We start from the raw sequence: 25,000 nt of genomic DNA on the forward strand, positions 1-25,000 counted from the left end.
GTGTGTGTGTGTGTGTGTGTGTGTGTGTGTGTGTGTGTGTGTGTGTGTGTGTGTGTGTGTGTGTGTGTGTGTGTGTGTGTGTGTGTGTGTGTCATGGCGGCGGAGCAGAGCGCACGCCAGTTTGGCCTCTGACTAAACTCCACACTAGGCCACATCACCCGTCGTAACTGCCGTCGTTAAAGTAGAGAATTCTCCCAACATGTTTCTGATCACGACACTTCTTGCTATGTGTTTAAAATAAACATACCCCTGTCAAGCCCCACTGGTTTATGTGTTTATCTTGGTCTCTTCAGATCACACAACATGGTTCCAGTGATCCATATCCTTGGTCTGTTCATCTCTCTTGAGACCAAGATAAACAAATTTGCTTTAGATGGTGTCAAGCATGTGTGGTGGTAAACAAGTGAGTTGTACAAAAAAGGTGTATCCTCTCATAAGCCAAGCATGGTAGTGGGACTGACATGGTTTGGGGATGCATGAATGCTGTCAACATTGGCAATCTGAAATACACCTAAAAGAAACATACATGTCAACATGCACTGTGACTACTGAAGCAGATCATGATATTCTCCATAGGATTGCATTCAAATCTCACACCAATCTATTTAAGCCAGATGCAGACTCAAAATGTAAAAGTTCAATGCAAAGAAAGGTTGAAACGCACACTGATGACCTCCCTTGTCATCCCTTTTCATTTCGTTTCATTTCGAGACGATTTGAGCCAACATAGCCCCTTCTCTACCGGATTTTAATCTGGGGTGTACTCACTTTTGTGAGTACATGTTCAAACTGTACTGTATTTTGTTTTTTTCTGAGTAAACAAGAAATTTAAGCGGTTAAATATGTTGTTAAAAGGTCACTAATCATTGTGTCAAAGTTACATTTCTGTAATGCTTTCCTATGAAAAGATATACTCAAACATCTGCAAAACTGTGAGGGGTGTATTCACTTTCGTGATATACTGTACATAAAGTGTGTGTGTGTGTGTGTGTGTGTGTGTGTGTGTGTGTGTGTGTGTGTGTGTGTGTGTGTGTGTGTGTGTGTGTGTGTGTGTGTGTGTGTGTGTGTGTGTGTGTGCGCGTGCATATGTGTGTGTGTGTGTGTGTGTGTGTGTGTGTGTGTGTGTGTGTGTGTGTGTGTGTGTGTGTGTGTGTGTGTGTGTGTGTGTGTGTGTGTGTGTGTGTGTTTGTGTCTGTGTGTGTGTTGTGTGTTGTGTACATGTGTGCAGGAATCTGTGCATGTGCGATTGTAGCCTACGTATGTATGTGTTGGCTGATGATTTGCACTCTTAGCAGCACACATGTGAGAAAGTGTCCACATACAGTACATCTGCAATCTTCCACTAACAATCTCAGAGGAAAGGTCCAACCAGGAGGGCCCAGAGGTTTATGCGTGCGTGCGTGCGTGCGTGCGTGCGTGCGTGCGTGCGTGCGTGACTGCGTGCGTGCGTGACTGCGTGCGTGACTGCGTGCGTGCGTGCATGCGTCAAATGAGAAAGAAGGCCAAGCATCAGTTCACGCATTCTCCTCCTACCCCATAATGCATTCATATCACGCAAAGCTGACGACACAAGGCAAGCCCGGGCCGGCCTGATACATACCTCCACTCCCTCTGTCAATATGCAACTGCCCTCTGCTCTCCCCTCAAGATAAATAAATCAGTATTTGCTTCTTCCCAATCATCAACAGGTTGTGTGTGTGCGTGTGTGTGTGCATGTGCATGTGTGTGTGTGTGTGTGTGTGTGTGTGTGTGTGTGTGTGTGTGTGTGTGTGTGTGTGTCTGTGTGTGTGTGTGTGTGTGTGTGGCAAAGAATGCAATACAAAGAACAGTGAAGATGGTAATCTTTGTGTGTTTACGATTGTTATTGGGACACTTATGGATGACATATGAACAGGCATGTTCCAGATGCATCATAGATACTTAACCCATTTTAGCCCAAGCCCTTTTTGGAAAAAGGTGCCCTCTGCCCATTAAAATCTAAATATCTCAGCCTCCGAAGCACATAAAAACATGAATTGAGTTGCATGCAAAAGCTAGGGCCCTCATTTTGCATTAGAATGTGTTCATTCAGCTCTGACATACCCACAGTTTTAATAAAACTGCTCAAATCTCAAGAACCTGAATGCAGCATATATGTCGCTCCAGGACAAAGTGGATTAAAATAACTCTACAGCCACAAATTCCCTCTTAGTTTGTTCCACAGGTTGGAAACAGAATAGCCATTCGCACATTTTATGTCAGATTGGAGCCGCCTGCTTCTACATGACTTTTTTTCTTTTTTTAGTGTGTAGTTGCACTATATTCATTAAAGGGACACTGTGCAGGAAATGGTCAAAAAAGGTACTGCAACTATGCTGCTCATTGAAACTGGGCTGCCTATTGCCAAATTGGATCTTTACATGAACATTTATTAAGTAATTAACAAATATTTTCTAGTATGGTCCAAGTACAGTCATTTTTGCAGCTAAAAATGGCTATTTTTGGAAATTCAAAATGGCGGACCATGGAGAAGATCCCCCTTTTCATGTATGAAAAGTGCATTTTTTCCAGTCATAATGAATACTTAGAATTTGATGCTGGTGGTAAGTATTCATGAAAAAGGTAACATTAGTGAATGGGCAGCATGAATTCTGGAAATAAACAACTAAAAATCTCACACAGTGTCCCTTTAAAGACCCCTCAGTAATGAATGATATGGGATTCGAACTTGTAAACTTCTGATTCCAAAACAGACTGCCTAAACGTTTAGGCAACAGCTGTTGAATATGTTGGATGTTTTTTCTGTGTGTTATCTGTGCTGCTGGATACCGTCATTCCCTCAAGACCAATAAAGAATCTCTACTCTACTCAAACCTACTGTGTGATGAAAATGACAAGAAATAATCATGTTTACATTATTGTAAAAAAAAAAAAACTTCTGTGTAACTGCTACAACTGTAACTTATTACAATAATTAAGAGGTATCCACGTATGAGATCAGTGACTTGGTAACACTTAATAATAAGGGATGTATAAAAAGCATTAAAAAAACTTAATAGGCTAAATAATTAACTAATGATGAACAAAACATTAACTTTTTTGTAAATGAGTTTGAAATGTTCCGTTAATATTTTATCGATACGTTTGTTTTTTATCAAACATTAAATTTTTTTTGTGAATTAATAAAAAATACTCTGTTAAAAGGTGCTTGAATATATTCTTTGTAGATATTTTATAAAGTATGAATAAAACTTAGTGAACAAAAGTCTTTATAATGCTGTTTATGCATCCCCTATTATAGTGTTACCGTTTACCTCTGTGCCTTATGTTCACCTCAAGGAAACAGTAACTGAGGCCTGTGGCTTTGTTTTGAGCGACAGATAAACCTGCAAAACTCTTCTATTAGGATGTTTACAACTCAACAGTGTTAGCTTAGCTGGCTTGGTAAGTAGGCCTAAACAAGAGAGAATTGACAAGGAGGACACAGTTCATGAGAAGTTTCTTCAGTTCGAGATTCTGCCGGAGTCCATATGATGTAAGCTGCACCGCTATGAGCTATGAGCATGGCTATGATACTGTGTCGTGTCGTGTCGTGTCGTGTCGTGTCGTATCGTAGCCCCTTTTGGACACTAGCAAGGGTTCAGGGGTCTGTTTCTCGCGAGCGTCTTTGCTATCGTCGTTAGCAAAGTCCTTCGTACGAGCGACTCAACTCTCTCTCTCGATAGCGACGCTCACCACTAAATCCAAGGGAAACGGTAAGACGGTCTCAAGATGGTCTTAAGACGGTTAGCAACGACAAGAATCGAGAAACGGACCCCTGATGGGTGAGTTCAATAGGAAAGTCACGCCCATTTAGGACAACGGACCTGATCCCACTTTATTGCATCGGTGACGTGTAGAGCAATTTATCTTGGTTACCAATACCACATTGAAATTGTTTTACTTTTTTTTTTCTTTCCCAGTTGTACTCCTTGTAAGGCTGGGGACGTTGGCTGGGGTTGTTCTGTATTTGTTTTGTTCTTTATGTGAAACCAACGATTTGGAAGGGATAGGTTGCTTTCTGATATTTTGTAAGTTATCCTTCCACAATAAACATTGTTCATAAACTGAAAATAATGGACTAAAACAACAAGTCATAAGAGACAACAAAACACTGGAGTCAGGAAGTTCAAGAATCTACACCCACTTTATTCATTGCATTGAGTGACAATCGAACAACTTGAGAAAAAAAATGTCTTCAATGATGTCATGATGACACAGCACAGCTCAGGCAGCTGAAGCCTTGTCTGTTAAGGATGATGAGGTTAAAGGTTAACGTAGTTTATTGTGTAAAAAAAATGGCATTTTTAATAATAAGCACAGTCGGAATGGGGTGCTTTCTAGTATTTCATGTTTTTCTTTTTTTTCTTGCAATATATATCTTTTAGCATTACACAACAGGAATCTGTTGTTATGGATTAACAGGTTCAGGTAACACTTCTTTTGAATTGGTCTGCATACAGTGAGAAGGGTCATTAACCATCGTAAGAAAGACATGACACATCAGGACATTATAGATGTTTATGACTGTTGTCATAATGTTGTCATTCAGTTTTTGGAATGTGAAATTGATATTGTTTGGGTGTCATGACATTCCAAAAAGTGGAGGACACATTATGACAACGGTAGTAAACATCAACAATGTGTCATTAATATTTCTGGAATATCATATCATTGTTATGATGGTTACATAACACCCTCATGTAGACCATGAAATAAAGTGTTACACAGGTTCATATAGTGACAATGTGACAAAATGTTGTTTATTGCACAGATGAATACACTGTAAAAAGAAGCATCACAGAAGGATTTTTTTTGCAAATATTCTCATTGACTAAATCATCTTATGTAATTTTCTAGGATATGATATAAAACTGTTTACCAAACCACCATTGTCAAAAAAAAATGTAGGATCTAAAAATCTCCACCTTCATAATGTTGCATGTTTGGCTGATTGATGTGGAAAAAATGTAAGTAAGAAGACATACTTAAAGAACATAATCTATTTTGCATACTGACTTGTTTAGCAAAAGCAAGTGGAGCAGGAAGGAAGCTTTACTTAGAAATAAAAAAAAATCCTAAATCATTGACTTACTGCAGGATTCTCAGGAGTTTACTAGCCTTGATCAATATTAAAAAAAAATCTTGACTGGCACCAAATGTGATTATGAAAAGGCACTAGAGTGTGTCCATGATAATCAATAACATTGCATGAAACTGAAACAAAAGTATTCTGAACTTCAGACCATCTCTGCTATGACACTGATCATTTCATTCAAGTACAAGAACATCTGAAACCCACAAACATCTGCTTTTTTAAGCACGCTCATTTCATTCACATTTCTATATAACAGTCTTCACCACTGACTTTCAAAAAATCATCCAAAAATTGAGAAACCTTGTTTTTTCCCCCTTAAAGACCACGCCATTCCATTGTGCCTTGATTAAAATTCCTTTTTCTTTTGTTCTTTGTTTGTCTGTGTCCCAAAAAAATAAATAGGTGGTTTTATGTTCATACTGCAATACCAACAGCCCAGTCCTGTGACAAAGTGCTTGTGCAAAGGCTCTGTCCGGGTTTATGTTCAGAGACCTTTTCCTTCCCTTGTTCTATTGTATGATTCTCCGAACAAAACAAAAAATGACAGACAGGCGGACTACACAATTCATAATCAAACTCAAATGAAGATATGTATATAGTATATATTAAAAAAACTGATTAATGGATAAAGACATTTGTTTATAATCTAGTTATTTTGTTTCTTTAACAATCAAATCTTTTAACTACATTGATCTACAGCTCTTGAACGTATTGTAATGAGCGTTAAAAAAAGAGCACAAAAATCTAACATACGGCATAGATTTTGTCAAATAAAAAAAATGGAATAGTAAAAAAGAGGGAATAAAATCAAAATGACAGTTTATTTTCATGACATACATTTACGAAGAATAATCATGCTAATGTAGCAAAACAAAAGTCTGTATTGGTCTTCAGACCTGCAAAGACGAAATGCATATCTGATGAGGTGAGATGCGATGACCATTATGATGTTCGAGATTCGAGGACAACTATAACCCAACTTCCTGTCACATGACCAGGAAGTCGCGTCACATGACCTGGAAATGGCTACATGTATGACTCCGCCCTCTCCCACAGCTGCATCTCGGAGAAGAAGCCTTCGGAGAAGCCAAAGCTCTGATCCAGGGACAGTGGAACCGGCTGAGGTTCCTCTTTAATCTCCTCCCATGGGTGCAGCTGCATCTGTGGCTGATCTGAGAACAGAGTCATGCCCTCATAGTAGAGCGGGTGAGAAGACTGCAGATGCTGCTGCTGCTGGTGATGGTGGTGATGCATGTGATGGTGATGATGTTGTTGCTGTTGCTGTTGATGTTGGAAATCTCCCACAATGCCGTTGCTGGTGGCCTCCAGGTAAGCGCAGGCTTGCTCGTCCTCATTGCTGTACCACTTGGGCCGCGTCGTCGCCACCTGCGCCGTGTGCTGACCCTGCGGCGAGAGTTCCATCTCACAGCCCAGAGAGCTCAGCGCCGTGTTGATGTCCAGGTCCTCGAACGTGCTGCCAGAGCCACTTAGGACGTCGTCGAACACCGAGGCCAGATCGAAGTCCCCACGGAGCATGTCACTGGTGCTACCACCACTACCACAGCCACCCTTGGCATCGGTGGCCAACAGTGGGGACTTGGGCACCATCATCCGTGCCAGCTTTGCCCCACCACGCTTGGACAACACTTGTTTGCGCTTGTTGTTGTGGACGTTGTGGTGGTTGATCATGCCAGCAGTTCCCTGGTAGAAGCCAATGCCAAGGTGTTGCTGGCCAGCTTGGGTGCAAGAGGACGATGGGGAGGAGGCATGGAGGTTCTTGCTCTGCCTCTGGGCGTTGAAGTGGGTGGCGGGCATTCGGCGGCGTTTGAAGACACCATTGACGAACATGTCGGCGTACTGCGGATCGATCTGCCAGAAGCCGCCCTTGCCCGGCTCGTCCTTCTGCCGCGGGACCTTCATGAAACACTTGTTCAGGGAGAGGTTGTGCCGGATGGAGTTCTACAGGAAGGACAAAAATAGCACAAAAAAAACAAAAGTATGTTAGTTGTTCTTTGATATTGTACTGTAGATGCAACCGTTTGAAACTGAAAAGCAGGATTTAGAGAGAAAAGCTGTTAGTCCTTTTGTTGTCACCATAGGGTCATATCACACATCAAAATGGCAAGCATTTTTTATAGTTCAATTTAAAAGAAGCCTTTTGGGAAATTTGTTATCACACACCGAAGAAGACAAACATTAAATGTATGATTCATTTCATTCAGCATGACTTCACTGTACTCCAACTGCGGATGGTGACCTGTTGCTTTTTGGCTCTTTTTTTATTTACAGCTTAATACATAATTAAATAAACTTAAATAAACTTATTTGAAATCTCGCTGGTTTGGATCTTATTTTGCTTTCTTCCCATCCTTCATCTAAGCATCCAATCATTTTATGCTGTCTTCATTTCCCATCACAATATGTCAACATGACCTAATTCAGGTTTGCCTTCCACATACCGCAAAAATGAATGTTCTCTAGTTTGCTTGAATCCAATTTGATTTTCCTCTGATTCTTCCCTGAAACATCTTTTCATTTGAATGCAGACAATTATGTTTATTTTCTTTTTGATTTTTAAAATGGGGATAATCAAGGGAACCAAACAGTGTGACCATTATCTTCACTGCCCTGTAATCTGAATTACAATTCTTACACAGCCCTAAATGCTTTATAAACTCTTTTTTCTTCTTCTTCTGATACATCATTTAAGCATCCAATCATTTCTAAATATTTGAATTCATCAGTGGATCCTCCAGATAGACACACTACGACCTTTTTTTAATCTTCAATACTGTGTGATCTGTGGTGCAGTTCTCCTTTACTGAACGCACTGCAGGCTTTGATAATAAGCTCTGCTGCGACACCTCTCATGGAGGAAAGATGGCTCCCAGAGGTGGACAACCCACGGAGGAGAAACCCGGAGAGTACCCTTCCTCCCACACGCACACGTACACACGTACACACACACACACACACACACACACACACACACACACACACTTGTAATCTCTCTCTCTCTCTCTCTCTCTCTCTCTCTCTCTCTCTCTCTCGCTCTCTGTCTTTCTCACTCTCTGTCACACACACACACACACACACACACACACACACACACACACACACACACACACACACACACACACACACACACAATATCTCCCCCACGACTACGACTAACTACCTCCCCCTCCTCCTCCTTCCCACTCATTGTTTCAACAGCTCCCTATCTCCCTCTCCCTGGCCTGCCTCCCGTGCGCTTTGCCTGACAAACAAATTACGCTCAGATCCTCCTCTTCCACCCCACCCCCACTGCACCCCCCACTACACTCTCCACACACACACACACACACACACACACACACACACACACACACACGCATGCATGCACGAATGCACGAATGCACGCACACGCACGCACACGCACGCACACACACACACACACACACCCCTCCACCCCACCTCTAGTGGCAGCGAGGCAGCAGCTCTTGTAAGGGCCTGTTTAAATAAATGATAAGACGCTGCCAGGAACACAGGGATAGCAGCTCACACTTGGCCCTACCACACACAGCAGCAAAGCAGCATTAGCGACGACGGACTGGAAACGAGTGTTTATTAGGGATGAATAGAAGAACGGCGTTCCTTAATGGGAAGCCCGTTTTCTCGCGACGTTTGCCTTTTTCTCACATAGCCTAACCCCCCCTGCTCTAAACCAAACACACTTTTCCCCACTTCGATGTAGGCCTATCCATGACACTTTGGGTGGTCCTAAATTACTATGCTCCATGTTGTGTGTGTTTGAATCAGCTGAGGCAATATCATCATGGGGTGTGTGTTTCTTGTTTTATTTACGCTCCTGGTCGGCCCATTGTTTGTAATGATGGGGGGGGGGATTTTTAACATCACAATGGCAGCATTTACCGTAAGGCCTCAAGCCTGTTTTTGTGACAGTGTTAAATCAACACTAAACGAGTTGAAATTAACCCTCGTGGTGTCTGTGTGACCATCCTGAGTGGTGAATTAACACTGGCCAAAATTTACTGCCGTGAGGATCGTGGGGCTGAAAGGTCAGGACTTAGACAAGGTAACGGGTTTCAGAGGAGACATCATTGTGGCGTATGGCAGCGGTCGGTGTCCCCTTTCGTGAGCACGGACGGTGCAGCCGTGTGTGTGTGTGTGTGTGTGTGTGTGTGTGTGTGTGTGTGTGTGTGTGTGTGTGTGCGTGTGCAGACAGGTGTGCGTGTGCAGACAGGTGTGCGTGCATGGATGACAGAGAGATAGAGCTATAAAGTGACCAAGAAAGAGAAAGAAAGAAAGAAAGAAAGAAAGAAAGAAAGAAAGAAAGAAAGAAAGAAAGAAAGAAAGAAAGAAAGAAAGGATGACAGAACGAAAGAAAAAAGCAAGAAAGAAAGAAAAAAGTAAGAGAGAGAGAAGGGAATGGAGAGAGCTCTCTCCAACGTGGAAGAGTAATGAGAATATACAGTATACTGCATGAGGAATGAGAGCAGAGAGAGAGAGAGAGAGAGAGAGAGAGAGAGAGAGAGAGAGAGAGAGAAGAGAAGAGAAGGAGAGAAGGGGGAGGGGGCAGTATTTGTGTGTGTACGCAAAAAGTGAATGCCACTAATGAGGCTTTCGAGTAATGCTGCTCTGAGCATCTGAACCAGCGTCAGCTGTGCTTGGCTGCCAACGACCCTGCCTGCCTGCCTGCCTCTCTCTCTCTCTCTCTCTGTCTCTCTCTCTGTCTCTCTCTCTCTCCTGAACAAGGCTCACTCTAATGGAGCTCCCTCTTGACAGGCTGGGGCTCCAAGGGACCCCCAATCTCTCTTTCAAAGGCACACACACACACACACACACACACACACACACACACACACACACACACACACACACACACACACAGACACACACACAGAAGCAACACATGGTGTGTCTGGCAGCAGGCCTGAACCCTTTGCCATTTTATTTTCTTCTATCAGAACCCTAATTACCCGGCCTGGATATTCATTGGCTATATAACGTGGTTTTTTCTTGTCCTTCTTTATAATGGAAGTGGAATACATATCGCTTGAAACACAAAACACATCTCTTTGATAGTTCAATTTGGTACACTTGCCAATTCACCTGTTGCACTGTGACACAATAGGTGTAGTCTAATCCATCACAAATGTTTAAATCCATATAGCAAAATGTATGTCTCATCCCCAATGAAGACCTGAAAGAACTCTCGTTACACTGTGTTTCTATAGGGTTATTTGCATTACTGCTTAGAAATTCTAATAATTTAAAGAGCAAAACAATGGTATCGCAATCAACCGAAAATGTTCTCACCTGCCAACTGGGTTCTGCGTGTTTGTAGTAGCAGTAATTTTCCGTGATCCAGCTGTAGATTTCAGACAGTGTAATCTTGATCTTTTTGCTGGCTTGCATGGCCATACAGATGAGTGTTGCGTAGGAGTAAGGCGGCTTGACGTGCCGGTTCGTCTTGTAGTCTATTTCCTCCGGCGGGCTCATGTGAGCAGATATGTGGTGGTTGTGAGGATAAAGTCCGGTTTGTGGATGTGAGTAACTGTTTGTGGTGGCCGAGTGGCTGCTGGAGGTCCCCGGAGTTTGTGGCATCCCTGTAGCTGCCGTGTCTCCGGCAGGGGGGCTGGAGGGAGAGTCCGTGCCCCAGAGCGGCAGGTGTTTGTTGTAATAGAGATGAGACGGGTGACAGCCGGAGCTCGGACCTTTCTCCGGGTTTGCGCTCAGGATGGAGAAATTCTGAAGCCAATGCAGACTCGTCAGGCTGTCGTCGAGGGTGACGGCTCCGTTTATGTTATCCATGTCCTCTGGATGGAGAAGCATCCATTTCTCTTTAAACTTCGTGGCAATGTCCGGGCTCATAAGCACGGGCATTTTCGGCAGCAAGCAGCTTCGATTCCACAGGGATTTAAAACTAAACATAAACAACAAATTGATGATTTTTAATATCCATATTCTTTCGAATTGAACTTGCTTTAGTTTAGCGTGTCGAAATACCGAGGTAATCGATTGCAGGCCATTTAGGGCCCATTAACATGCTTGAATATGAAATGTAAATGTTAAAACATGGGCTTATAAAACATATAAAAGAAACCAACAATTAAATTATTCTAGCCTACCCAAATCGACGGGGGAGTGGGATCAACCTGTTGCCGCTCCGCGTGCCTTGTCCGCGCGCAGTAGTAGGATACAGGACTCGAGCAACAAGTGGATGGATGGTGTCTCACAACTGCGCACATCAAGGGAGGGAAGGCGCCAATGTAGTCCAAGCCACGTTGGTCTTTAATCTACTCCAGTGGCTGTTTAAAAGAATAACAAAAACACTGCAATCTAAACTACATCCTTGAGTTACCTTACTAGAGTGAGAATGAAGGCTGTGTAGCGCACACTTAGGAAGCCCATGGGTTTGTACATAATAGTCCTTTAAACATTTTGGAGCCCTCTCATTGGCTCTCTGGTAACCAGGTTTTACGCAGACCCATCCTCCGCACAGTTCTTGTACGGGGAGTGTCTACAACCTATAGCAGCAGGCTATAAGGTGCTTTCCATACTGTTAAGACTTCAGAATTACAAGGAAGTAGAATTCTTTGGTTTGTTATCAATGATTGCCATGGATAGATACCATTGCGCACATCGCGAACACGAGGAACAAAGCTAGCCCACTTCTTCAACCGTATAGCCTGTAACAATATGATATATGCAATACAATTGTCAGAACATGTCCTAATAACAGCCTAAGGTTTAAAACCTTCTAGACTTCAGGTTGACTATGTGTTTTGTGTGAAATGGATTTTCAATTAATTCACTCTGCGCAACCGATGCAACTGTTTTGTAGGCTTCAGTCTTCCACTATGAAAATAAATCACATAACTATTGTTTTTGAAGTCTTGGGTTAACCAACCCACCCATGAAGAGTCTTTATTGTCTCAGTGCAGCTTTTGTCCACTTCAGACATGGCACATAATTTGTGTGCTTTGCTGACCAGACAAGGTAAAGTAAATACGCTCAATTGAACATTAATGCCCCGTAGCCTGTGGCGCGCTCAGCAGCGCAAAAAGGCGCTCTCTTGCGACCAACCCTCGCGCGCCACACGTCCCGCTCGAGAACGCCTTTTGACCTGTTGCACGTTTTGTCTCCGATACTAATGAGGCAATGGGACAGTGTGTAGCCGATTTCCGACTGCTGTTGGCGCGAAGATACTGCATGACCGTATTGGCATAATCAATGCGACATTATTTAATTTAAAATTAAAACATAATGTGATATAAATTCATGCATTTAAGCTTTAGAAGTATAGGCATAGTAGCAATGTTGCATAATGTCCTGCTAGCGCGAGATTCCACACAAAAGTGTTTGCTTACGAAAACGTCAAGGAAATGTTGACTTCACTTGTCAAATCGATCTGTAGTGAGTACGAGTAGTGACAAACTTTACTCCACCCGCACTGGTAAACTTAGGTAGAGGTAGAACGCTTTGGGTTGCATGGAGTTTTGTCATGGTGTATACTGCCACTCAGTGGCTGAAAAAGAGATTTCGGCTGTGTCCATCAAACCATTATGCTCATGGCTGATCCCTCGGCCATCAGTTCATTTAAGGAAAGGATGAAATCCTTACTCCTGTGTGTGTGTGTGTGTGTGTGTGTGTGTGTGTGTGTGTGCGTGCGCGCGTGTGTTTAATCTTCAACTAGACTGGTCCCTAACATTTCTGCATCTATCTTTGCATTCACATAATTGTAATCTATCGTAGGCTAGTTGGTGACATAACATTTTCTACAAATCAAACAATATGCTTCATTTGCACACACACAAAATACAACAGGCATGCTGCTTACCAGCCATGCATGCGTCCAGCTGTATGTCCTGAAAATGGTGTTTTGCTGAGTAGGCTACAACCTCTTTTGTTCCTCTACACTCCAGAGTGACTTTTGGTGCATTTTAGTCTTCGGTTCTTGTAAATGTCACTTCCTTGTCTGTGTCTAGACAAGATCATTATTAAGGGAACCCCTTCACCTATCTGAAATGTCTCTTGTAGATTGGGCACCTCTGACCGATAGATTCAAGAATAATTCAAATTTGAAAAGAGAGGAACGCAGGCCTACTGCAAAAAAATGGGCAGGCAAGAGTTAAGTGCAGGCTATGGAGATGGTTCTGCGGTCAGAGCATTTCTAGGTGAATTTGAACATGTAAGTTACCCTTTAGTTCAGGGGTGGGGAACCATTTTCATTCGAGGGGCCACTTCAAATTCCTCCAAGGGCCCTAAAAGTCCTAGTTGAAGGAGAGGATTGTGCACATCCCAAGAAAAGGTGCAGGACGAAGGCCAACTGTAGTTTTCAAAGTGAGAAGTCCGCACACTTAAAATCCTTTTTGTTGTCTTTTATTATTTCATGGCAGGATTACATTTCGACCTCAGCAGTCTTCATCAGATTTGAAGACTGTTGAGATTGAAACGTAATCCTTCCATGAAATAATAAAATACAACAACAAGGATTTTAAGTGTGCAGACTTCTCACTTTGAACCCTAAAAGTCCTAGCCTGGCGATGGCATCCTACCCACCCAAAGATTTTGGCTCTGCTCATAGTCAACACGGAGTCAACAGTCAGCCTTTGCCCAGGCAATAAAAGTCCTCCAAGAGCCATATTAGAACACAAACCAGGATTTCCCCCTGCACATTAGGCCTATATCGAAGGCAGCCACCTTTAACACAGACCCCACCTTGTATTACACATGCCATTTCTAAGATTTCTTTACAAAATATGTCATATTTCATGTGAAGCTGCATAATATTAAAATTATGTCGGGGGCGGGATAAAACGGTCGGGGGCTCGTTAACGGCCCTCGAGATAGCCTATAGGTTCCCAACCCCTGCTTTAGTTACAGGCTGATAGTCCGGCTCTTCACAGCCAGGCAAGCAAACAAGGCAACTGGCAAGGGCCTCCAGCTGAAAGAGGCCCTGGTGATGACTGGTTATAAACTTAACAAATTTGTGAGTGAGGCAAACTTCCCTAAATTCAATAAGGGACTAAAAAGGGCAATAAAGCGGGTATCAAAATCTCTCTTGAGGGGGCCCATCCCCTTATAGCAGCCCTTCCCAAACTGGGGGGTCAGGACCCCCAGGGGGGTCACGGAGGTCCTACACGGGGGTCGTGGAGGGAAAGGATAATTTGGATAAAACCTATACAATTACATACATGTCTATGATGAAAGCATTTAGCAACTAGACAAAAAAGGTTTCCCGTTTGCAAAATTATGTGGGAAGGGGGTCTCAAAAATATTCATTATATAAATATTCGTTTATCAGGCTAGCCCGGAGTCCCTTTTTGCCCCAAAATGCCTTGAAACGGCCCTGACCACTTTGCATGTCACGTTTCCCAGTGTAGAAACCAGACCAAAATACACTTCCCAAACTTTTGCAAGCAATTTCAATCAAGTTGTTGTTCAACATCTTGTGTTTATTGTTGTACTGTAAATGAAGACAAAACAATTCATAGTTGATGAACAATTTTGCTACTACATTGTCTTCTTAGGGGACATTTTTGTTACAAATTCATTTCACAAAGAACTGTGTAGTTCATTTTCAGAAATGTAGTGTACCCATGGATGTTTTTTTTTTTCTTCAGTCGTATCTCTCTAGTTCTCTTTTCCTATAACAAAGAAAAGCCTCTAAAGTACATTGATCTACTTTGTTTCTTCTTAAAGTGACATTGGTAAAAGATAGGGTATCGGTAAAAGTAGACATCTGTTGTTTTTTCTGTACCAACAATCAAGACTATATATATAAATGCATACAGAAATATACTTCAGTTTTCTCAAGATAAAAAATATAGTTAATAACAATGATATATACTGCATATGAAGCAAAAACAGAAATGCAAAATGAAATCTGAAATATTACTTCACAAAATGAATCCTCATTGGAAATGTAATGGAGAAAAAAAGCACTTCAAATCCCCAGCTAACACACTGATATGTCCCCCACACAAGAGGTCTTTTATCAACAGATACAGAGAAATGACACTGCACTGTAAGGCACACATTTACAGAGGAGATGAACTGTGACCTTGAAAAGCAAAAGGCAGTATCTACATATTTCATTCGAGACTGAGTTTCATCTTGATATGGGCTTTATAATTTAACCTTTTGTTTTCTGACCAAAAGTCACGTCTTCTGTTATTATTTAGAAAGCAATATCATGATCATACAGCACAGCACACGTTTGATTGGGGAGTATGACAACTTTGAAGGCATTTCTTCTCTCAGTTTTTAATGGTAACACAAGGACTGCACTTTGCCTTTGAAGGGTACAAACGGTAGCCAACTGTGACTGTAACAAACTGTACCTGTAACTGTAACTAACATGAAAGAGCTACGGCCACAATGCTGGGCTTGTCACAGAAGGGTATACCTTATAGAAGAAATGCATTCTGGGTACATGATACAGCTTGAAAGTTAACAGACCACTACATTGTACATTTAACAGTGTTAATTCAACACCTCAAAAGCAGAACGAACACTGTGAGCGTTCAAGTCGACTCGCTAAGTGCTGAATACACACAGACCATTAAATGTCTACAAACTGCCACACACACACACACACACACACACAATTCAAAATGTACAGGGCATGCATGCCTTTAAAGAACACAGTATGTTTTTTAGGATTGTTTGTCAGAAGGGTTAAGTTGTAAGAAACTGGACCCTTGGATAAAACACAAACATCCACATACACTTTGCAGTGTGAGTGTCCCAAGTGTGACACAAGAAAACTCATCTCAAGAGAGAGAAAAAAAGATTCTGTCTGACACATGAACAATTTGAAATGCCATAGACATGCACTGATCGGATCACAACTCCCAGTTGCTATGTTGCTATGATGAGTAAGTGTGTTCTTTTTGTCTTCTTTTGACCATGGATGCTTCTAGCATGAGAAGGTCCATTGTTTTTTGTTGTTTGTTTTCATTTTTCGTCAAATGACACAATATTGCCTCAAATATATACTATATCAACGTTCGGATAAAAGAATAAAATACTAACTGATTCTAAGGCTACAAAAATAACCATTCAGAGTTGCCTTTTTTAGTTTGAGGAATAAGGGGGTGTCTTCAGTAACCGCTGGTGTACTACCATAAGACTATTACACTATTCTGGTTGTGTTTCTCCAAAGCCAGTTAGCAACTTGCATACTTGCCCATGGGAAATTGCATTGCAACTAACAAAGCAGTTTCAAGAAATGCACCCCTGGTTTGTAATATCACAAAGCAGTCACTCATGATTATGTAAATTCATCGCTACAATTTTGCAGAGACCATCACTTCCTCAACTGTGCCATAATATGTGCAAAATAGGGCATTAGGTGAGGTCAACCTCTGTCGACTGGTCACAGAAAATCACCTGTGACCATAAATTGTCTTATGCCTGTTTTTCAGTGTCTATCTGACAATGTGTCTGAGATGTGTCCCTTATGGATTGTTTTTGTCATATGTGACGTGGCGTTAGCATCGAGACCAAAAAATGTTTTAAAAACCACAAACCGTTACCATCCACTGTTGAATAAATGATGAAATTCACCAGATCTCTCAACAGAAATGTATTGTGCCTGAAATGTACCTGACACTTTTTTATACTTACACCAGCATTTGCCATTTGGTTTCTTGTGGACAATTTTCATTCCTGCTACAAGTTTATCTGACAATTATATATTTTTGAACTACAAATCTGTGTTGTACTGCACACTGTCCATTCCACATTCGCAACGGGTCATACAGCTTCGACACGCTGCTTAAAGCGGATTGAAGTAACCACAATGAAGGTCAAACTCTCGCTTGTGGAATGGACACTGCAGGAGTACACCACCTTTGACCACAGTCAAACACAGTCAGCCAACGCATCTGTCAGTCATCTCCAGCGCACGTTTCTGTGGAGGTGTGCAAAAATGCACTTTTAAACAAAATGAAAATAAATGTGTGCAAAAGTAAAAGTGGGGGTATCCCAGGAAGCAAATGTCAATCTTATATCCCTGCTCATAAAAAGAGAGAAAATGCCCAAAGTGTTTGATATCTACGATTTGCGAACGGCAAGTCTTTGAACCGGCATGAGTCTAGTTTTGAATTTGTGTAGCGAGTCACTGGGTTGAGCTTAACACGGTGACAATGTCGTTTGAATGCCAATTGCTGGTTCCAGAACTTTGCCCATGTTTTGAGCCCAGACTATCCGTTTCTTGTCATTGTCTGGCTTGCAAGGCTACTTTTAGACTGTAAAAGTACCATCAAAGACTTGATGGTACCAAGGTATAATAAGTGTCTACATTTGCTTCCTGAGATATCCCGCCCCACCCCTCCCTCTCAGCAAGCGCTAGCCTCGAGCTTCATAGTCAATAGTTGGCCAAGGTCGAAGTAAAGGTCAGGGGACAAAAGAAGACCCCCACAAGGTCGAAAAATTACAGGAAATAAATGTAACAGCATGATTTTACTGTAACTGAGCAGGGAGATTTCTCTTAACCAGAACATGAATCTTAAAATGTCCTGCACTTTGACATGAGGCGTACAGGGGAAAAAATGCTGTGTTCTGGGACCAGATATACTCATGTTAAATGGACTCTCTACGTGTTGAATTACGTAACACTGCATTTTTTTGTATGCACATTTTCTTCCATCTTAACTGTAACTGAAGGTCAGGGGCTCACGTCTCCACTTCCCCAGGCCTGGAGGGCTCCAAGGGGTGGTGATATAGACGTTGATCATGATTACCGAAGCCACAGCTATGGGTTGTGGGGGCGCACCTCCTTGTCCTCCAGGTGGCAGGTAGTTAGATAGGCAGAGCAACGGCTGTGGTGGGGGCTGGATTGGGCTGGGGTGGGGGCTTCCTCAACTCTCTTCAGGCCTGGAGGGCTCCAGGGGTGGTGGTGGTGGTGAGCGGGGCCAGGTGCGGTGGGGTCTCGTCCTCCAGGTGCAGGGAGCTAGGCAGACAGAGCAGGGGCTGGCTGGAGCCGGAGCTGGAGCTGCTGGAGCTGCGGCTCTTCAGGCTCTCCAGGGAGCCTGGAGAACCTGGAGGACGGAGAGATGGAGACAGGGAGGGATGGGAAAGGGGCAGACAGGGAGACAGGGAGATGGAGAGGGGTGGGGTAGGGAGAGACAGGGAGAGGGATGGGATGGGGCAGAGGGAGAGGAGAGAGAGAGATGGAGGACGGAGAGGGGGGACAGGGGGAGAGAAGACAGAGGGAGATGGAGAGGGATGGGGTAGGGGGAGAGAAGAGAGAGGGATGGGATGGGGCAGAGGGAGATGGGGATATGGGGAGAGAGAGAGAGAGATGGAGGACGGAGAGGGGGGGACAGGGGGATGGGGAGAGGGATGGGACAGGGGGAGAGAAGAGAGAGGGAGATGGGGATATGGGGAGAGGAGAGGGAGAGATGGAGGACGGAGAGGGGGGGACAGGGGGAGATGGGGAGAGGAGAGGGAGAGACAGGGAGATGGAAAGGGATGGGACAGGGGGAGAGGAGAGGGAGCGAGAGAGATGAGGGGAGACAGGGAGAGGAAAAGAGATGGGGAGACATGGAGAGGGAGTTGGATGGGGCAGATGAAGATGGGGAGATGGGGAGAGGAGAGGGAGGGGAGAAGGAGGGAGAAGGGTAGAGATGGTGAGAGGAGATGGGGAGGGGAGAGGTGGATGGTGAAGAGAGATAAGGAGGTGTATGAGGAAATGAAGAGGGAGAGAGGGAGAGATGGGTGGGTTAGGAGAGAGGAGAACAAGGTGGGGAGAGGGAGATGGAAAGAGAATGAATGAATGAATGAATGAATGAATTAATGAATGAATGAATGAATGAATGAACTAAATGATGAATGAAAAACCTTTATTGTCCTGAAGGGAATTTGTATTGTGTTTTGGGAGCCATTCAGTAAACACTTGGACTAACAGACAATTACAACAATACACAAAGACATACCAGAGTAGATTAAAATAATAAAAAATGCTGGCAATAATAAAATAAAACAAAATCAATAAAAATCCTATATACATTCTGTTGAAGTTTATCTGTCTGAACTTTACTTATTTAAAAGTTGGATGCTTCTAGGCACATAGTATGTTAACCCTCTATTTGTCCTGACGGGAGAGGGGAGTATTCAAAGAATAAGATGGGATGGGAGAGTAAAGTGCATGTCTCAAGGTCAATGTTGAGGTCAAGGTTAGGGCACCCCAGCTGATCTTTCAGGCTCTCTATGGCGTTTTTTTTATTTTTCCAACGACTGAGTTTTAAAAGATCATGCAGAGACGGACTCATTCAAGACTCATGTAGAGAGATTCACATTTCCAATTCACATTGAGAGATTCACCTTTTCCAAACTCATTCTCAATATTTGTTTTCTTTCTCAAAGTCACGGTTTGTAAAGGGCAGTGGACATCGATTAGCAACCACAGGAGGTGCCATTTTCAACAGCACTATAATAGGCCATGGCAGTCATCAAAAAATTAAACTATATTATAAAGAAATAAAATTATGAATCAAAAGGGTGATAGTGTGAGCACATGTTGAAATAGAGACATCATAAAAAGTGTGCTTGGATGAAAAAGGTGTTAGGAGTTAGGAAGTGCACAAAAAAAAGCAAATGAAACACAAAACAATGTGTTCCCCACTTGATACTGGATTTTTGGAAGTTTTATGAGAAATAAAGCTGGACCTACCACCCAGGAGCTACTCCTCAACAACGGGAACGCTGGGCTCAGGATCTGAGGGATCAGGCAGTTTGGGAGGAACTGAGGTGAGGGATGGAGGGATGGAGGGATGGAGGAGACGTGGAATGGATTGAACGATGGATGGATGGATGGATGAATGGATGGATGGATGGATGGATGGATGCAGAGGAGGGATAGAGGAGGAAGGGTTTGGGTGAGGGACGAAGATAGGGATGGATGCAGCCAGGTAGAGGGGCAGAGATGAGGGGATACATTGAGGCAGAGATGAAAGAATGGATGGAGGTAGAGAAGGATAAAAGGAGGCATGGAGGACAGATGGGAGGGATGGAAGGGGGTGGAGATGGAAGGATAGGAGGGAAGGGAAGAGGGGTAGATGGAAGGAGGGAGAAGCAAAGGAAGAATAGAGGATAGGACGAATGGAGGGATAGCGGGAGAAAAGAACGCGTTGGTGGGGAGGGAGGAATAGAAAGAGAGGGATAGAGAGAATAGGCAGATGCAGAACACAGGCAAAGAAGGGTGTTAGTTCACATACAGAAGATCTAATCAATCAATCAATCAAATGCAAACAGCCTTGACATGGAAGTCTACACCGACTACTACACCCACATTCCTGTCATGTCACCTTAGCCGTCAAGGTGTTTCAGACTGATTGCTTGCTTCACACTGTGCTAGTAATAGCAAAGAGTCGTCCAGTAGAGTAAGATACCCCAAACCCCGCCTAACAAATGCAAAGGAGTGCGCTCAAGTTTGGTCTCCTACAGTAAGGGGGTGTTGTCTCCTCCCTCTTTGTGTCTTTTTATGGTATTTGGTGGCGGCTTGCATAAGATATGCACTACCACCACACTCTCAGAAATAAAGGTACAGAACTCGTCCCTGTGGCAGTACCCTCAAGGGGGAGTACCATTGCGTCGCTTGATTGGTACCCCAAAAAGAGGAGCGTTCAGTTTCTTGCAATGTCGACCAATGTGCAACCTGTCACCTCTTTTTTTGAGGTATCACCCAAGCGATGCAATGGTACGCCCCTTGAGAGTACTGCCGTAGCGACGAGTTCTGTACCTTTATTTCTGAGAGTGCATCTACAGTGCTTAGGGAACTCCATTTATTCTTAACCTAAAGTCTCCAAAGGTCTCCTAACCAAAGGTCTCCTAAAAGGGGTGTTCGCCTGACGTCACATGGATCCAGGAAAAGTATGGGCTTGATGTATCTTACTCCACTAGACGATTCTTTGGTAGTAGTACACCTTCATGGTCTGACGGCCGATGACTCGCAACCGTCAAGTCACACTTTCAATCTCGTTAGTAAAGCTTGTTATACTTGCAAAGGTAGGTGGGTGAGAGCATTGGGGTGCCAAAAAGACAAGTAATACGGCCGAGTGTAAGGAGAGATCATGCCGCAAACACATGGAACGTGATAGCCGATATAGCTGCCTGTGCTGACATGAAGGCTTGGACAGGAGGGCATTAAAATGGCATCAGCTAGCAGCAGTAGCCGTAAGTGTTACCGGATTGCAGTGAGCTGCGATAGTTCCGAAGGGGACGGTCATATGAGGGCACAGCTAACCTCCAGTACAACCTTTTGGGTGTGCAATGCGTGTGTGTGTCTCTCTGTGTGTTTTGCTTTTTTTCTTCTGACTGCAGTCAACGACAACTTACCAGTTGAGCACCTTTGAATTGAATGCAAATGTTCTCTTTTTGTTGCTTTTTGAATACTAAACTAAGAGTACATTAAATTTGACTGATAATTTCCTTCAACAACATACCAGTTAACTATTCTGTGAGTTGAATGTGAATGTTAATATTTTTTCTACATTAAAAACATCTCATGATCTCATGGTAACCATCTTGAATGCATTTAACATTTACCATGTGTTCCCATTGATTCAGCGAGATTGCACATTGACATGTAACTGTTGTCTGATTAAAGGTGCAGTAGTGCACTAGTATGACAAAAGGAAAGTAAGTTAGAAGGAGGATGTACCAGAACGGACCTACTATAATTCATCAAATAACTCTTCTTATATGTTTTTCTGTTACCCATAAATACCAAATTGTCTTGAATTACACATATTACCACCAACAACTCACCAGTTAACTACTGTATACTGTGACTTGATTGTGAAATACAAAATAGCAATTTAACTCGTCTTTGACTGATAACGCACCAATAAGAGAAAAACGGGTTTCATGATGTTGAGTTTCTACACAAGTTGATGCAAGTGGGAGAGGGGAGAGTGAGAAAGAGAAAGGGCTACACATACACATATAGACAGAGAGAGAGAGACAGAGAGAGAGAGAGAGAGAGAGAGAGAGCGAGAGCGAGAGCGAGAGAGAGAGAGGCTGTGGTGGCTCACCAGGTAGGGGCAGCTCTGTAGAGGGGGTGCTCTCGGGGCCCGTCAGACTGCTGCGCTCACTATGGCAGCCCACATCACTCACAGAGTGCACCAGCGAATAGCCATCTGAGAGAGAGATAGAGAGAGAGAGAGAGAGGAGGAGAAGAAGAAGAAGAAGAAGAAGAAGAAGAAGAAGAAGAAGAAGAAGAAGAAGAAGAAGAAGAAGAAGAAGAAGAAGGAAAAGAAGAATAAGAAGACGAAGACATAGAGGAAGAAGAAGAAGAAGAAGAAGAAGAAGAAGAAGAAGAAGAAGAAGAAGAAGAAGAAGAAGAAGAAGAAGAGGAAGAGGAAGAGAATAAGAAGAAAGAAGAGAATTTTAACATTTATTAGTATTTCACAGTTTTAGTTATTGTCCTCATTTTTGTGTGTGTGTCTGTTACAGAGAGCGAGAGAGAGAGAGAGAGAGAGAGAGAGAGAGAGAGAGAGAGAGAGAGAGAGGGAGGGAGCAAGAGTCTCTGTGAAGTCCTCAGATAAGACAGAGAGATAAAGACATTGCCATCCGTTGGCTGTGGCCGCTGGCACCACACATGAAGTGGAATTATTGACCTAATTTTACTGTCGGGTACAAAAACCATGCTTGGATTCATCTGTGATTACATCTTTAGAATGTGAACCCATTGCTTCTAGTTTACATAATAAATCAGAATTAAGTGAGTATGTATGTCAAGTCAGAGTATTTCCCTCATGTATTTAATTTAGCGTTTAAACGATGGTGCATGGAGACCTGCTATGTGTGATCATCGTCATCATCATCATTAGCAGCAGCAGTAGCAGTAGCACTAGCAGCGCTGATATTACCGATTCACTCAATTTTCAGGCTCATTAAAATGGCAAATGAATATCCTGCAGTTCAAGCACCATCCATTAAGACCTAACGAAGCGCTTCACTCTCCCTGTCTGTCTCTCTCTCTACTGAAATATCAACCAGAGACACACGAGGAGGCATCTGCATCTTTAAAGATAAATGATCTGCCACTTGTGTCAGCCAGCATTTGTTGTAAAAACAACATCTTCAAGGTCAGGTGAAGTCACCTAGAGTAGAGGATTTCAATTTCCTAATAAATACTTGCCATGGAACAAGAGTCAATAAAACAAGAATCCAAAAACAAAAAACAAAACGTTTTTGTTCACCTTTGTGACACCAAGACATGGTTAAAATCCGAAAGAAATGGATGTTTATCACATGCTATAACAAGTATTTAATCCGTTAAAACACTGCGCTATAAATTTGTTACCAGAATGGCAATGACCAAGTCGTAGTGCATTACTAAAGACCCTGTGTTATGTCACAGTAGTGTAGTACTATGGAAGTTAACTTTTCAATGAGCCCGTTTATATGCGCATCAATACACCGTTCATGATCAGGTTTTTGGAGTTACCGGTTTATTCGAGCGCTCATGTAAACTGAATAAACAGTTTTCATAATCGGGTTATTGCCGTTATCGATTTATGAGAAATCCGATTCGCACAGGTAGGTTTTTGGCTAATAAACTGATTTCTTGTGTCATGTAACCAGCATAATCGGGTTACTATCAGGTTATTGACATTCTAGAGGGATAAGTAGGCAATTAAAAGCCTTAAATTCTTGCTTCGTGTCACACACTTTAGTGGAACACAGGCAACCGACGGACTGCATGTAAACAGTAATAAACCGTTTACTCCAATAACCTGTTTATTCCAATAACCCGGTTATTGCGGCCATATAAACGGGCCCATAATGGCTATTTCAGCATTCCACTGATGGAACACTGTGCATGATGGGGCTCCGATGAGCATCATAAAAAAAACGTAAAAAAACGAGGTATTTACAACATTATGGAGAGCGACATTTCTCTAACATGGTGTTAGGTCAGTGTAAAATTTTGCTGGTGGTCGGTATAAATTCACTTCTACAGCAGGTCTTATTATTTACACAATATTGAGTAGAATTAACTATCACAATGTTACATTGACCAAAGAGTAAAATGAACACTATTTAGGAGTGGAACCAAATAATTTTGTTTTTGTTTTTTACAGTTTAGGCCTTGCACTCCCTTCCACTTAAACCCTTCTCTGTGTAATGTTGACCTTGTAGTGTGAAGAAAAAGGAGTCGCACACAGGAGCTTGGTGCAAATTCGATTTTGGGAACACTGATGATGGGCTAGACCCGAAACGTTTGCTTCCCACTTTTTGTTTTGGCTTCTCTTTATGTTCAGCTTTTACGTAATACAGTTTCCCTGAACAGCATCAAGCTCCTGTGTGCGACTCCTTCTTCTTCACACTGCATTTTTGGTTGGGAATTACGCACCGAGCAAAACTTCTCAAGTAAGACAAAGATGCGGACACCATCTCTACCTTCACCCGACTAATGATGACTTTGTGAAATGTGCTGTCAAAAATTGGGGCCTGACAGATTGGGGCCTTATGAGGTGCAACTCACCTGAGTTTGGAGTGATTGCTTCAGGACTCCCCTCGCTCACTGTGACCTGAATAACAGAAATAGCAAAAGAAATACAGGCGTGACTTTGGGATACAGGAGTGACTTTGGGATACAGGTGTGACTTTGTGATCTGAGAACCAACAAACTGCAGTCTGAATAATGAAAAGACTAAAAGCTGAGCTCATATCTTCCACAGCCAAGCTAGCGCTCGGTCATGAAACACACCCGAACGGAACCTCCACACACATTCCATGAGCATAGTGAACGTGTCTTCCACTGCACACACAAAGCTAAGAATCTGAAGGCCAATGCTGCCCTACAAAGCAAAAAGGCAGTAACTGCATCACTGTTTAAAATGAGCTACTATGACTTTA

At 42.8% G+C, this 25,000-nt stretch overlaps 2 protein-coding genes across 3 annotated transcripts in view; both read right to left on the minus strand.

The window, feature by feature from the left end:
* Positions 1-5,919: 5,919 nt before the first annotated feature.
* foxj1b (forkhead box J1b) lies at positions 5,920-11,616 on the minus strand. Its single transcript, XM_063221282.1, has 2 exons — positions 10,439-11,616; positions 5,920-7,075 (listed from the first exon to the last, which is right to left on the minus strand). The coding sequence occupies exons 1-2, from the start codon at positions 11,051-11,053 to the stop codon at positions 6,143-6,145; spliced, it is 1,548 nt and encodes a 515-aa protein (XP_063077352.1). The 5' UTR covers positions 11,054-11,616; the 3' UTR covers positions 5,920-6,142.
* Positions 11,617-17,574: 5,958 nt separating this feature from the next.
* Positions 17,575-25,000, minus strand: part of mgrn1a (mahogunin, ring finger 1a) — a 40,043-nt gene continuing 32,617 nt past the window's right edge. Inside the window, exons 14-17 of one of the 2 annotated variants that reach the window (XM_063220574.1) lie at positions 24,627-24,672; positions 22,168-22,272; positions 19,806-19,877; positions 18,086-18,171 (exon numbers count right to left, since the gene is read on the minus strand). In XM_063220574.1, coding sequence (XP_063076644.1) covers positions 19,816-19,877; positions 22,168-22,272; positions 24,627-24,672 — 213 coding nt within the window. In that variant the 3' untranslated portion in view covers positions 18,086-18,171; positions 19,806-19,815. Of the gene's footprint in view, positions 18,172-19,805; positions 19,878-22,167; positions 22,273-24,626; positions 24,673-25,000 lie in introns of both variants that reach the window. The other variant, XM_063220573.1, reaches the window with a different exon arrangement.

Source organism: Engraulis encrasicolus, chromosome 17 (assembly GCF_034702125.1).
Source record: "Engraulis encrasicolus isolate BLACKSEA-1 chromosome 17, IST_EnEncr_1.0, whole genome shotgun sequence".
Lineage (NCBI taxonomy): Eukaryota > Metazoa > Chordata > Actinopteri > Clupeiformes > Engraulidae > Engraulis > Engraulis encrasicolus.

Bases quoted from the DNA above. Each gene is read 5' to 3' on its own strand.
- foxj1b (XM_063221282.1), bottom strand. From the start codon at position 11,053: ATGTTTAGTTTTAAATCCCTGTGGAATCGAAGCTGCTTGCTGCCGAAA. The intron at 7,076-10,438 runs GTGAGAACATTT...TCCTTCCTGTAG, and splicing joins ACGCAGAACCCAGTTGGCAG to AACTCCATCCGGCACAACCT.